This window comes from Rutilus rutilus, assembly GCF_951802725.1.
Source record: "Rutilus rutilus genome assembly, chromosome: 14".
Lineage (NCBI taxonomy): Eukaryota > Metazoa > Chordata > Actinopteri > Cypriniformes > Leuciscidae > Rutilus > Rutilus rutilus.
The window spans coordinates 37,787,825-37,802,881 of record NC_140219.1 but is presented as its reverse complement, the minus strand read 5'-3'; the positions used below and the strand labels follow the sequence as shown (position 1 = coordinate 37,802,881).

The following is a 15,057-nucleotide window of genomic DNA, read 5'->3' as shown; positions in this document are numbered from 1 at the left end:
TGCGTGTGTGTGTGTGTGTGTGTGTGTGTGCGTGCGTGTGTGTGTGTGAGTGCGCGCGTGTGTGTGTGTGTGTGTGTGTGTGTGTGTGTGTGTGCGTGTTTGCTCTGTTTATGTTGAGCTGATTGTTTCAGACTGATTATTTGTTGTGCTTTGATTGACACGAGCGAATGAGAGTGTGTGTGTGATTAGTGTGTAGTGAGGAATAGGAGTGTTAGAGAAGTGTTAGTAGTGTAACGTGTAGCGGTGTGTGTGTGTGTGTGTGTGTGTGATGCAGGACTCAAAGTGGGCGGAGGAAAAGCAGAACCTCATCAGGATGAACCAGGAGCTCAGAGAAAAGGTAGAGCCGTCGAGTCCTCTAATACACACACACTCAAACACAAGCACTAACACTGGCCGGTGTGTGTTTCTCTCTCTCTCTCTGTGTGTGTGTGTGTGGTAGATAGCCTCGCTGGAGCAGTGTGAGATGCGCTTACGCTCAGAGGTTCGGGATACGCTGGATCAGAACGAGCTGCTGGAGTTCAGGATCCTGGAGCTGGAAGTAAGAGAGTGTGTTTTGCTCCCGCATCATCAGCGCTCAAACCCGGCTCACGTCTACACACACCAGTCCTCACACACACTCTGAATGTGCTCATGTTTTCAAATCTGTATATTTATATCACCATTGTTTTGTTAAATATATACGTTTCAATGGAATAAAAGTTATTTGAATGAAACTCCTCACCAATCTTTTTCTGTTGGACTGCACATCTCCCGCATGCTGTGTTTTATTTGTGTGTGTGTGACGTCACACCTTTGTTTACATGCACACACTCTCTATTATTTACTGGTTATGTCAAATTTCATTCTGCACATCATCATCCCAAAATATGTTCTGTTTTTGAATGCTTTAATAATGTCATGCATCTGTTGTGTAGATATCACACGTGTGATTGCTGTGGATTATCTGTGAGGATGTTGTTCACTACAGTATCAGACGTACAGTAGAGGAGAGCGGGACACACACTAACACCTCCTCAGTTTGTGGAAATCCAGTGTGGGTTCAGTGAGGTTATTTGGTCACACATTAATTTCACACATGTCTAGTACAATCATGTGGTTTTGTTTCATTAATAAGGTGTATATTTGTTTCTTGATTTACCCTGACAGAGTGGAAGTGGAATGTGACAACATGCCCCATAGGTGGGGTTCATTATAACATATGACAGATTCAAATATTATCTAATTAAAAAATATACAAGACAAACTAAAATATTTTGTCAATAAAATACAATTATTAACTTTTTTTATATAAAATAAAGGCATTAATATATATATATATATATATATATATATTTTTTTTTTATTTTAGTTTGACAACAAACACGCAATAAAACACAGCTATACAGCACAGTTCAGAACATAATAATAATTAATAATTTCTGAACATTGAGTCTTTATTGACCTTTTTCTCATGTTTTCTCAGTAGAATTCATAAAAGTATAGAATATAATATAATAGTTCTCATTGTAACGCAGTGTGACAACATGCCCCGCCTGTGACAATGTTTGCCTGTGGCGAGTGTCTTCTGCTAGTTAGATCAGCATGAAACCACTATCTCAACTGATTGGAGATTAAAATAATATCAGATTTGTCTCATTTTAAATAAACACCAAAAAAAAAAAAAAAAACATGAAAAATTAACACACGTAAAAAATGTACTTTTGCCATGGTTAAATAAATGTTCAGTGATATCTTCCAAAGATTTTTTAATTTTGCTACAATCTTTTCTTTATATAGTATTGATATGATAACTAGTAAACACACCAAGTCCCGTCATGCTGGCCTGTGTGGAAGGTTTTAAACCATGTGTGTGACAACTAGCCCCGTGTTAGTGTGTGTCCTGATCACCCCTGTACAGTAAGTGCAGAAACCAGGAGGAAAGAGCACTTTACACACACTTACTACAAACACTGGAGTGAGTATTTCAGCTGAAACATCTGATTATATAAGTGTGCTCAAAGTGAACGTTCATCCAAACCTGAGCATTCCCTCATCATTCACTCGTCCTCATATCGTTCCACACCTGAATGGCCTGATAACAGCAGGAAAAGATTCTCAGAATAGCTTCATTTGTCTTTCAGCATCGTGTCACAATTCCTATTCTTAGTGTTTTAAGCCATTCTGTGGCTCTTCTAATCAGAGTTGGGTCATGTGACGTAGTGACGATGGAATCAGCAGTCACTTCATCCAAAAGCGACGTACAGTAGAGGAACATAAGCCTACAGTATTCAACTATATTTATAGGATCTGCACACATTCTGGTCCATACTGTTGTTTGATTGTGTTTGGTGTGATATTATAATAACCTGTGCGGATTCTTCCCCAAAATATCCCCATAACCCTCATGCCCTTTCAAACACGTATTCCTTTCTTTATTCTGCTGAACACTAGATAGTGAATGTTTGAAGAATATCCTGCAAGTGGAAGCTGCCCTTGTGAAAACGATATATTAATATATACTCTTAATAATATAATATACTTCAGTGTGAACTGATGACTGCATGCTATTTACAATTATATGAAAATTTATCATATTTTAAATTTAAATGCAATTAGTTTTAGTGCTTTTTGATCAAGTACATCTTTACATGTAATTTCATAATTCTTTATATTGTTTCTGAATTATGGTTAAAGTTACTGCGGATTGTACTGACGAGCATTTATTATTGACTAAAATCATTGTATTGTCATTTGTATTTTTCTATATTTAAATACTATTTTTAAATATTAATTTTAAATGTATTATCAAATAACAGTACAGGTCAAATTATAGTCTGTCTTTAGTCAGAAAAAGTGCTCTTTAAAACAAGACAAAGGTTTATTAAAACATGATTTAGACATACTTTAAGGGAAAACTTTAAATTTGACACTATTAAAAAAAGCGTACTTGTGTGCTAAAGAAAAATAGCCATGAAAGTGTGCTCTTCTTAAGTGCTCAAGTGACATTTTATACTGTGATGATACTGTATTATCTGTGAGTTTTTAAACAGTTTCTAAAAAATATACTTTGGTGATTTGAAGTACACTACAACTGCACATTCAATTCAGTTAAGCGCACGCTAACAAAGGCGAAAGACACACCATTAAAGCTGGCCTATCATAAGAGTGCATGATATTCCCAGTCTCCTGAAGTCTCATGGTAGACCAAATGTAAGTTATTTCACCATCCATTGTATGACTTTAGAAGACATGGAATATAGCGCATGGACCACTTTTATGTGCTTTGTTTTGTATTTTTTTTATATATCTACAGTACCAGTCAAAAGTTTGGAAACATTACTATTTTTAATGTTTTTGCAAGAAGTCTCTTATGCTCATCAAGCCTGCAGTTAAAAAAAAACAAAAAAAAACAGTAATATTATGAAATATTATTACAATTTAAAATAATGGTTCTCTTTTTTAATATATTTTAAAATGTAATTTATTTTTGTGATGCAAAGCTGAATTTTCATCAGCAAGTACTCCAGTCTTTGGTGTCTTATGATCCTTCAGAAATCATTCTAATATGCTGATTTATGATCAATGTTGGAAACAGTTGTGCTGCTTAATATTTTTTGTTGGAATACTTTTTTCAGGATTCATTGATGAGTAAAACGTTAACAGCATTTATTCATAAAAACAGCATTTATTCAAAATAAAAACATTTCTAACAATATAAATCGTTACCATCACCTTTTATCAATTTAACGCATCCTTGTTGAATTAAAGTACTAATTTCTTTAAAAAAAAAAAGTTATTGTTCCCAAACTTTTGAACGGTAGTGTATATTGTTTGTTACAAAAGATTTCTATTCTAAATAAATACAGTTCTTTTTAACTTTTTATTCATCAAATAATCCTGAAAAAAGTATCTCAGGTTATTAAAAAAATATTAAGCAGCACAACTGTTTCCAACATTGATCATAAATCAGCATATTAGAATGATTTCTGAAGGATCATAAGACACCAAAGACTGGAGTACTTGCTGATGAAAATTCAGCTTTGCATCACAAAAATAAATTACATTTTAAAATATATTAAAAAAGAGAACCATTATTTTAAATTGTAATAATATTTCATAATATTACTGTTTTTTTAGTTTTTTTTTTTAACTGCAGGCTTGATGAGCATAAGAGACTTCTTTCAAAAACATTAAAAATAGTAATGTTTCCAAACTTTTGACTGGTACTGTAGATATATATATGTATATATTTTTTTTTTGTATGTTGAAGAGCTGTTAGGATATTCTTTAAAAAAAATCTCTTTTTTTTTGTTGTTCAGCTGAAGAAAGAACGCCTCGGTTACGACTGTAACCTCGGTTCCCTGAAGAGGGAACGAGACGTTGCGTCGAGATTGGCGCTGTGGAAATGCACTGTGTGATTGCGTCGTGAAGCACTTGTGAAATCAGTCCAATGGCGTATCGGCGGGTGACGCACCCAGACCAAACATTGTCAACTTCCGATCACAGGCTCTCTGGAAGTATGGCAGGGTCACGCAATGTTTATGTCCCTCTTCAGGGAACAGAGGTTACAGTCGTAACCGAGGTGTTCCTTTTCAAGGGAACTCGTGTTGGGCGAACATATGTGCTCGTCGGAGACTGCTGTGCCCTGACGCACACGAGGTGGCGGGGTTGGCAGAATGGCCCCCGAAGGCATGGTAGGGAAACTGGCACTGTATAGTGAGGTGTTAACCACCTCCCCCTGGAAACTAAGAGAACCAGCCTCTCGAGACTGGTCTCTGGTATTACTCAAGCAACCGCGGCGCACCGGCAGGGAACAGCCGAACTGATTGCTCTGAGAGCCTCCTCGGAGCGGCCGAGAATCCCAGCTGAGACTAGATCTCGCTGGAGACCATTGCGCCCTGAAGCACACGAGGTGATGGGGTTGGCAGAACGGCCCCTGAGGGCACCAAAGGGAGACGGGCACCGTATAATGAGGTGTTATTCATTTCCACCCAGGAAATTTCACAATTCATTTCCTCAGAATTAAATGCAGCCAATGATCAACCAGACAAGTAAACAAGGTCTTTATAGTCCTATACGCCATTATGTTCCTGACTAGATATATTATACTTGTGGACAAACAACAATAAATAGACAGAGACAGTTTCACACAGAGCGCTTGCTGAAGACACAGAAGCTGACAGTGTTTGGTCTGGCTGCGCTTTATAGCTCCTGCCATGACGTCACCCGCCTGTACGCCACTGGACTGATTTCACAAGTGCTCCAGCAGAGCGTTCCCACAGCGCCATCTCGACGCAACGCGAGTTCTCCTGAAAGGGAATGATTTATTTTTGGTTGAACAATTCCAGAATTAGAATTTTGAAACTATCCCTTTAAAACAACAGTTTCTCTACAGATACTATTACGCCCGAAATAAGTTTTCTCTGTATATTTCACCACCAGTTATTCTTTTAACCAATAGGAGAGGGAACGGCGTTCTCCTGCCTTTAACCTGCAAATCTCTGCCTCTGAAAACAACAGTATCCTACAGCTACACTGCCAACAAGAGGGTGTCAAGGTAAAAACACACCTGTGCATGCACACACACACATACTGACATACAACCATTTAATGCCAAAATAACTAATGTCAAGGTGTTTCATTTAAAATATACTAAGTATAGAAATAATAAGCCTCATTTATCAATCTAACGTAGAAATGAGTGCAGAAATCATCTTACAACTGGGTTCATCAAACATCACACATGTGATTCATCAAACATTCGTACACAGCCAATCCCCTCATGAATGATCAGACGTTGATAAATGTGGCGGGTGAAACAATCGTCATTTAAATATCATGCCCAAAAATTCACACGCTACGTCCGAAATCGCTAACTATCTGAGTAGGTACTACATTTGAATTTGAACCTCACGACTGTTAAAAAAAGTATGTTCTATATAGTATGAATGTGGGAAGTATGAGTGAAATTCGGATGTCAAGTCACCTTTATTTTTATAGCGCTTTATACAGTACAGGTTGTTTCAAAGCAGCTTTATAGCGATAACAGGAAAATAATGCATTTCGCCTGTTGTTCAGCTGAAGTTAGTTCAGTGTTGATTCAGATCCATTGTAAAGATCATCAATTATCAAATTACTAAAATGATGTCATCTTCCAGCTCAGTTCTCATACAGCAGCGTCAGTACAGTCAGATCAATAGTATTAGCCGCGTTCCGACCGGAGGAACCTTTTCACAGTTCCTAGAACTATTGGCTAAAGTACCCGGATGTCGGCGTGTTCGCACCGCAGGAACTAGGAACGATTTTAGTTCTAGGAACTCCATTTGGAGGAACTAATTTAGGTCCTACTTCAGAGTAGTGTCTAAACCAGCACTATAGGAACTACCTGTGACGTTAGTGTATGCTGATTGACCGAACGCACGCGGAGCACCAGCACCCGCCATTTTTAAAACAGCTATATGTAAACACACAGATTATAGCCTATATTTACTCCAGAAACTAACTATACAAACATGGAAAACAGTGATAGATGGGTCTCTAAACCTTTATGCTGAAGAGAAAATCCAACGCAACTTTGAGGGGACCAAGCCAAACATGATTATGTTTATCTGCCCAGCTAGCAACACTGGACATCAACCACACGGCATAGGCTAATAACCTTTTTTTCATATACTGTCTACTTTCTATAACAGTTCTATCTAATAAGATATTAAACAGTACTGTTAGACAGATTGCTAACTAATAAACACAGAGAATGTGAGCATTGTTTGCTCTGGCGTTCTCAGCGCCGTCAAAATAAAGGTCCGTCGCGCCGTCAAAATAAAAGTCCCCGTGCTTGCGTCACGCCCTTACCCCTCCTACCAGTTCCTATGGCCACTTGGCCAGTGCGAACGCAAACAGCAAAACTGAGTTTGGGGGAGAGTAGTTCATACAACTGTTTAGAAGTGGACAGTTCCTATAACTAAGTTCCTGTAACTACTTGGTCGGAAAGCGGCTATTGTTGAAGTCAGTTGCGTTGCTTCACTACCATTCATAAATCCTCTCCCGTTGCCTCATGGGATTGTCCATAACTCCACTTTTAGACAAACACTTGTGAACTTCCCTAAGCACTTCCCTTCGGGGGAATCCAGCCATCATTTTGAGGTGCGTTCAACTTCGTCAAGTGGGCGAGGTAAGTCTATTTGGATAGACACTCGACCCCTCGATTATGACTGAGGGAGCAAGTCTACTCAATATGTACACTATAGACCCATAGTCCACAATGCAACACGTTTGTGAAATCACAGCAGATCGCACTTAATTTACCCCCACCCCACACAACTCTAATGTCTGTTATTGGAGTAACTTATTATTAGCTACCTTAAGCTGACTCTTATAGTTTATTGTGTTATCATTTTTGTTGTGTAATTTTTTATATTTTCTCCAACAGCCCAAGCATACACACAGGCCTATGGAATGGTGCTTAAAACAAATTCATAAGGAAAAACTGTAAATAATTAATGAGCTCCATTGCGGATTCCAGTGATCAAGGGCTTAGGCTGTTCCATTTAAACTCATTTCGAGGGTTCTGCCACTAGTGGGCTCTCCTGGATTGATGGCTAGCCTATCAAAGGGCCCCGACCTCGAGTGCCCCAGGTTAGGCTCGCAGGATGGCTCTTCCATTCTACGCAAAGTGAACCGTTTTGAAAGGGAATGTTTCGGTGCATTGCGTATGCTGGTCTTGCTACAAAATTCGTTTCGCGTACCTACCCCGAAGTGACAAAATTTAATTAAATTCTGTATCAAAATTTATAAGAAAAGACCAGTACTTTGTTTAGGCTTGGTCTGTAAAGAATTACAAACCTGCGCACATATATTCAAATGCACATAACTATAGAACCAATTCTTAATGCGCATGTGAACGCCATCAGCGTTTCTCACAGGTCCGCGTTTAAAGTCTGTGTAGAGAGAATGGTGTCGTCTTAGCGGCCCCTAATTTAATAACAAATGATCGTTGCGACGGAAGCGAATCAATCAAAACTAACTTTAGCTGGAAAATAACTTTATTAAAGAACCGCTATAAAGCCAAAACAATCGTACCTTAAATTATACGTTTATCTCTGTAAAGCTGCTTTGAAACAATCTACACTGTTAAAAGCGCTATATAAATGAGGATGACTTGACTTGACTTGACTTGACTGTGCTGGCTATCAAGTCCAAGCTTTCTGCTCCTCAGTCGAAATATTCGGATGAAATGGCTTTCAGCACCAGCTTCTATAGGCCGATGTCCCTGCCCATTTGAGCGCTCTGAAATGCCATTTGTCTGTACAGTTGCACAGACGCGATTCAATGAGGTTTCAGTATTTCAGAGAAAAAAGTTTTGCTTTAGCATCAGTAATTGACGCAATGATCGTTCCTGTTATCTCAGGGAACCAAGTTTACATCAGTAACCGAAACGTTTATAACATGGAGAAATGTAACACGGCCAAGTCCAAGAAGAAGAAGTGATGTTTGATGAACATTGATCTTAGACCAAAAACACCTGTAAACCTCATAATCACAAACGACTATTATAGAAGTATTTAATATAAGAAAATACTTTACTAATGTTATGGATAGGATATATGACATACTGTCAATAGAATATTTTACCATTAGCAACACATGAATATAGCTTCATAGGTTTTTATTCCAGTCAAAATGCTCTCATAACAATTGCTGCACACAAGTTCACGATAACTCAGAAACGTGCATACTCGTGTTGAAACCTGACGTGAGATTTGATCTTAGCCAGCGCTCACGTCCATATTGATAAATGTCACGTTTTGAACAGTTTATATCCATTGATACTCCATAACCGATAGGATGTCACAGTTATATCCTTTATACAATACAATTATTCATATACAATAAACACCAACATTTTACACCTCACACATTTGCATACATGTACTGTATGATGGCCTCATCTTCACATGTGTTTGGTGTAGGATGTTATCATTCCTGACCTCATGAAAAAGCTTGACATTCTTGGCGATAATGGGGTAAGAACCATCTTTAATATGTGCACGTGTTACTCCTGTTTCTCACAATCGAGAGCTGAAATGAACTTTCCACTTCTCGCTGACAGAACTTGCGAAATGAGGAGCAGGTGACAGTAATTCAAGCAGGCACTGTGCTGTCTTTATGTGAAAAGGTATCATGCCCTTCATTCTTTAAATCCTCAAAGATGATATGGCTTTTATTTTGTCTGTAGCTCTATTGAATTGCTTTGTCTTTGTGACCAGTGGCTGAAGCAGATCGACAGCACGGAAGCTGCGCTGACGCAGAAAATGATTGATCTGGAGAACGAGAAGGTCTGAGATGAATGAGTTGTGCTGAGTGATAGATGAGGCTTGATGACAGTCGATTAAAGTGTGTGCTGCTGTCTTGACCTCGCTGTACTGATGTGATCAACAGGAGCTGTTCAGCAAACAGAAAGGTTTCCTGGAAGAGGAGCTGGACTACAGGAAGCAAGCTCTTGATCATGCCCAACTGGTAGGACCATGAGATTTTGTAGCGTGATCAACATTTCTACCTCGTTTGATTTGATTTTATTCAGCTGTTTTGTCAGTAAAGGAAATGTTGTTGGCCTACAGTACCACAGTTAAGTCTCATAAAAACAGTTGTCAAGAAAGTAAAAGCATATGTAGCACTACTTACATTATAGATGGATGCCTTTATTTCATTAAAAAGACAATGTTTAATCATATTTGTGGCAAGTGCCAGTTTGCTCAATTTGTAAGATGTAAAACATTTGAGAAATGAAACCGATCAGACCGGATGTGCTTTTATCCTTTCACCCGCCCGTGACGTTCACTCTCGTCTAGTCGACATACGTGCTTCATACGCAGTCACACAGGGGCGTTCCCAAAGCATCATCGACGCAGCGTCTCGTTCCCGCGAAAGGGAACTGTCCCGACTCATGATAGATGTTTGTGTGTGGTGTTCAGAGGGTGCAGGAGCTGGAGGCGACTCTATACTCCGCCCTCCAGCAGGATCCAGACAGCTGTGTGGGCGAGAGTTTGAGTGACAGGCAGAGAGCACAGCTGGCCGAGTCCATGGAGGCGGTGCGGAGACAGATCCTGAGGCAGAGTCGCCATGCCGACACGCTAGTGCTACAGCAGCGCATGGAGCTGCTCCAGTCTGCACAGCAGGTCAGGATCTCTGTGTGTGTGTGTGTGTGTGTGTGTACATGTTTTTCTATCCCGGTGGGGACTTAAACCTGAATGCACACAGACTTATGGGGACTCGTGTCACTGTGGGGATAAATTTAGGAAACAAGCTTATAAATCATACAGAATGAGTTTCTTTTTTGAAAATGTAAAAATGCAGAAAGTTGTGTGTGATGGGTAGGTTTAGGGGTAGGGTAAGGTTAGCGTGTGTGTGTGTGTGTGTGTGTGTGTGTGTGTGTGTGTGTGTGTGTGTGTGTGTGTGTGTGTGTGTGTGTGATGGGTAGGGTTAGAGAGTGTGTGTGTGTGTGTGTGTGTGTGTGTGATGGGTAGGTTTAGGGGTAGGGTAAGGTTAGCGTGTGTGTGTGTGTGTGTGTGTGTGTGTGATGGGTAGGTTTAGGGGTAGGGTAAGGTTAGTGTGTGTGTGTGTGTGTGTGTGTGTGTGTGTGATGGGTAGGTTTAGGGGTAGGGTAGGGTTAGTGTGTGTGTGTGTGTGTGTGTGTGTGTGATGGGTAGGTTTAGGGGTAGGGTAAGGTTAGTGTGTGTGTGTGTGTGTGTGTGTGTGTAATGGGTAGGTTTAGGGGTAGGTAGGGTTAGAGAGAGAGAGAGTGTGTGTGTGTGTGTGTGTGTGTGTGTGTGTATGTGTGTGTGTGTGTGTGTGTGTGTGTGTGTGTGAGAGAGCGTGTGTGTGTGTGTGTGTGTGTGTGTGTGTGTGTGCTGCTCTTTACATGCAATGTGCATGATGGCCACCATCCACTTTCATTGTATGCTTGAACATTCTGCTAAATATCTCTTGTTGTTTTTCATGAAAGATATTAGGCCATACAGGTCTGGAATGACAGAATTAGTACATTATGATTTTGGTACTTTTTCATTAATCTCACAGAGGATCAGAGAGCTTGAAGATAAGATCGACATGCAGAGAAGACAGATCAAAGAGATTGAAGAAAAGGTGTGTATGGATGTGTCTCTCTCTCTCTCTCTCTCTCTCTCTCTCTCTGCTAGATCATTTTCTGGATAGACACTGTCTCTTACATGTTCAGTAGTTGTGGGGAAGTTGGATTGGGCTGAAATTAATTTTTCATTTATAAATGCATACTGGACCATAAGACTGATTCTTCTCTCCTCTCCTCTCTCTTGTTTGAAATTTATGTTTATTATAATTTATAGTTTTTGTTCCTTTTCTTGTTTTTCTCCCTAGCTTTTATTCTCTGGCCTTAACACCCCCCCCCCCCCCCCTCCCCCCCACACACACACACACACACACACACACACACTCTCTCTCTCTCTCTCTCTCTCTCTCTCTCTCTCTCACATACACAAACTCTCTCTCTCTCTCTCTCTCTCACACACAAACTCTCTCTCTCTCTCTCTCTTTCACACACACACACACACACACACACACACACACACACACACACGCACGCACGCACACACACACACACACACACACACACACACACACACACACACACACACACACACACACACACACACACACACACAGGTGCAGTATCTAAATGAAAGATACAAACTTAAACTTTGGTGACAGACATTCCTCAGTTGTACAAAATCATGTTTTTAAATATTTTATGAAATGTTTCCGAAGAGAAACATTTGTATTTCAAAAGTTCCAGTTGAAGCTGCTTAATATTGTTTTGTCTGATTGAATATAGTGTGAACAAATATAAATATCAATGAAATGCACCCTAAATATTTGTTAAAGTATTTAAAGACACTTCAACACTTGTCAGACTGCTTTTAGTTTCAATAAATAAAGTTGTATTTTTTTCACATGTGCTCTTGAAGACTTTATTGAAATGATGGAGAACTCTGTGCATGTGCAGAAAGATTAAACCTGATCTGAGCAGGACAGCGGTGGAGACGCAGTCTTTATTGAAGACGTTAGTTTAGATCGGCCAACAGGTGGCAGTCGAGAGTAATACACAGCCCATCCCTCGTCCTGATGTTGTCTGAGAGGGGAACAGGACTGCAGACCTCACCTGAGATCTTCTCACTGTGCTGGACCTACAACATGATGATGCTGAACGTTCTCAGTCTCATCAGAGAAGCTTTGAGTAGAGACGAGGTGCAGCACGGGTGCAGGAGTGAATGAAGATGAAGAAGATGAAGGAGTGAGACCAAACACCTCAGAATCTTCACTGACAAACAGGAAACTAACCACCTGTGTGTGTGTGTGTGTGTGTGTGTGTGTGTGTGTGTGTGTGTGTGTGTGTGTGTGTGTGTGTGTGTGTGTGTGTTTGAACACAGAGATTCCTGAGCCAGAGAAAAAATCTCAGCCAAACCCTGAATAAACTTGTCTGTCAAAAATAGAGTTGGACAGGAAAACAGAGATTTGATTTAATCAGTGTTAATAACATGATTAAACACAGAGCAGATTAACACTCGTCTGGAGAGAGTGATGAACGAGTGTGTGATGTGGGACAGACATGTGATGCAAGCCACCAAAAACAAGATATTACAACTACTGGGTTAGGGTTAGGGTTAGGCTTACACTGATACAGTTATTTTCAGACATCTTTATTCCAACTGTCCGTCACACACACTCTGTGTTCCTCTCTGGTGCCGTCTGGCGAGTGTATTTTTAGTCCAGAGCAGAAGAACCGTGGGGATGATGAGAGGGAAAGGGTGCAGACCCCCACGCTTCTGACGCAAGCTCTTAATCACCCCGACTCATACACACACTCCTCACAACACACACTCCATACACCAGATAACCTCACAACACACACTCCATACACCAGATCCTCCTCACAACTGTCACAGTCACCAGCTAATCTCCACTGTCTGCACTTCATTTCCCATGATCCTCCTTGGCCCTCACCTGCACCTCCTTCACTGATCACCGTCACCTGTCACCCATCATCACTGATCACCGTCACCTGTCACCCATCATCACTGATCACCGCCACCTGTCACCCATCATCACTGATCATCCTACAGCTCTATTTAAGGACTCTTGTCAGTGAGTCTCGTTGTCTGGTCTCGTCTTAGACTTGCACTATGACTTGCTCTATTGTCTACTCATCTGAGAAACGCTGTTCCTCGTTTATCGACCTCATCGTTGACAAGCGCCACAGACTGCTCACCTGAGTGATCTTCATCCACACTAGTAACCTGAAGTCCCGATCTTCCCATCGTTGTCGTTCTTCCTCATCCAGGCTCATCTTCTCTACTTCTCTCCTGCAAAGACATTCTTCCCGGTCAGCTAAGTCATCGCCACATCATATTCATCGCACTGCATTATTCTCCCTGCACCGCTCACCCTCTGCACATTAACTTGTTGTATATTTACCTCAATCCTGTCTGCCTTTGTCTGAGTGTGACAACAACACACACTCCATACGCTAGACCCTCCTCACAACACACACTCCATACGCTAGACCCTCCTCACAACACACACTCCATACGCTAGACCCTCCTCACAACACACACTCCATACGCTAGACCCTCCTCACAACACACACTCCATACGCTAGACCCTCCTCACAACACACACTCCATTCGCCAGATCCTCCTCACAACACACACTCCACACGCCAGACCCTCCTCACAACACACACTCCACACGCCAGACCCTCCTCACAACACACACTCCACCAGCTAGACCCTCCTCACAACACACACTCCACACGCCAGACCCTCCTCACAACACACACTCCACACGCCAGACCCTCCTCACATCACACACACCTCTGAACACACTCCACACGCCAGACCCTCTTCACAACACACACTCCACATGCCAGACCCTCCTCACAACACACACTCCATACGCCAGACCCTCCTCACATCACACACACCTCTGAACACACTCCACACGCCAGACCCTCTTCCCAACACACACTCCACATGCCAGACCCTCCTCACAACACATACTCCACACACCAGACCCTCCTCACAACACACACACCTCTGAACACACTCCACACGCCAGACCCTCTTCACAACACACACTCCACATGCCAGACCCTCCTCACAACACAGACTCCATACGCCAGACCCTCCTCACATCACACACACCTCTGAACACACTCCACACGCCAGACCCTCTTCACAACACACACTCCATACGCCAGACCCTCCTCACATCACACACACCTCTGAACACACTCCACACGCCAGACCCTCTTCCCAACACACACTCCACATGCCAGACCCTCCTCACAACACACACTCCACCAGCTAGACCCTCCTCACATCACACACACCTCTGAATACACATGCCAGACCCTCTTCACATCACACACACCTCTGAACACACTCCACACGCCAGACCCTCTTCCCAACACACACTCCACATGCCAGACCCTCCTCACAACACACACTCCACATGCCAGACCCTCCTCACAACACACACTCCACACGCCAGACCCTCCTCACATCACACACACCTCTGAATACACATGCCAGACCCTCTTCACATCACACACACCTCTGAACACACTCCACACGCCAGACCCTCTTCCCAACACACACTCCACATGCCAGACCCTCCTCACAACACAGACTCCATACGCCAGACCCTCCTCACAACACACACTCCACATGCCAGACCCTCCTCGCAACACATACTCCACACACCAGACCCTCCTCACAACACACACACCTCTGAACACACTCCACACGCCAGACCCTCTTCACAACACACACTCCACATGCCAGACCCTCCTCACAACACAGACTCCATACGCCAGACCCTCCTCACAACACACACTCCACATGCCAGACCCTCCTCGCAACACATACTCCACACACCAGACCCTCCTCACAACACACACACCTCTGAACACACTCCACACGCCAGACCCTCTTCCCAACACACACTCCACATGCCAGACCCTCCTCACAACACAGACTCCATACG

At 42.0% G+C, this 15,057-nt stretch overlaps 1 protein-coding gene across 5 annotated transcripts in view; it reads left to right on the top strand.

The window, feature by feature from the left end:
- Positions 1 to 11,416, top strand: part of jakmip1 (janus kinase and microtubule interacting protein 1) — a 48,349-nt gene extending 36,933 nt beyond the window's left edge. The window contains exons 12-21 of one of the 5 annotated variants that reach the window (XM_084430762.1): positions 275 to 337; positions 440 to 538; positions 5,441 to 5,536; positions 8,949 to 9,002; positions 9,089 to 9,154; positions 9,246 to 9,314; positions 9,418 to 9,495; positions 9,951 to 10,154; positions 11,056 to 11,121; positions 11,340 to 11,416. In XM_084430762.1, the coding sequence (XP_084286888.1) occupies positions 275 to 337; positions 440 to 538; positions 5,441 to 5,536; positions 8,949 to 9,002; positions 9,089 to 9,154; positions 9,246 to 9,314; positions 9,418 to 9,495; positions 9,951 to 10,154; positions 11,056 to 11,121; positions 11,340 to 11,390 (846 nt within the window). In that variant the 3' untranslated portion in view covers positions 11,391 to 11,416. Of the gene's footprint in view, positions 1 to 274; positions 338 to 439; positions 539 to 5,440; positions 5,537 to 8,948; positions 9,003 to 9,088; positions 9,155 to 9,245; positions 9,315 to 9,417; positions 9,496 to 9,950; positions 10,155 to 11,055 lie in introns of those variants that run through there. The other 4 variants (XM_084430764.1, XM_084430763.1, XM_084430761.1 and 1 more) reach the window with 4 other exon arrangements.
- The last annotated feature ends 3,641 nt before the right edge of the window (positions 11,417 to 15,057 follow it).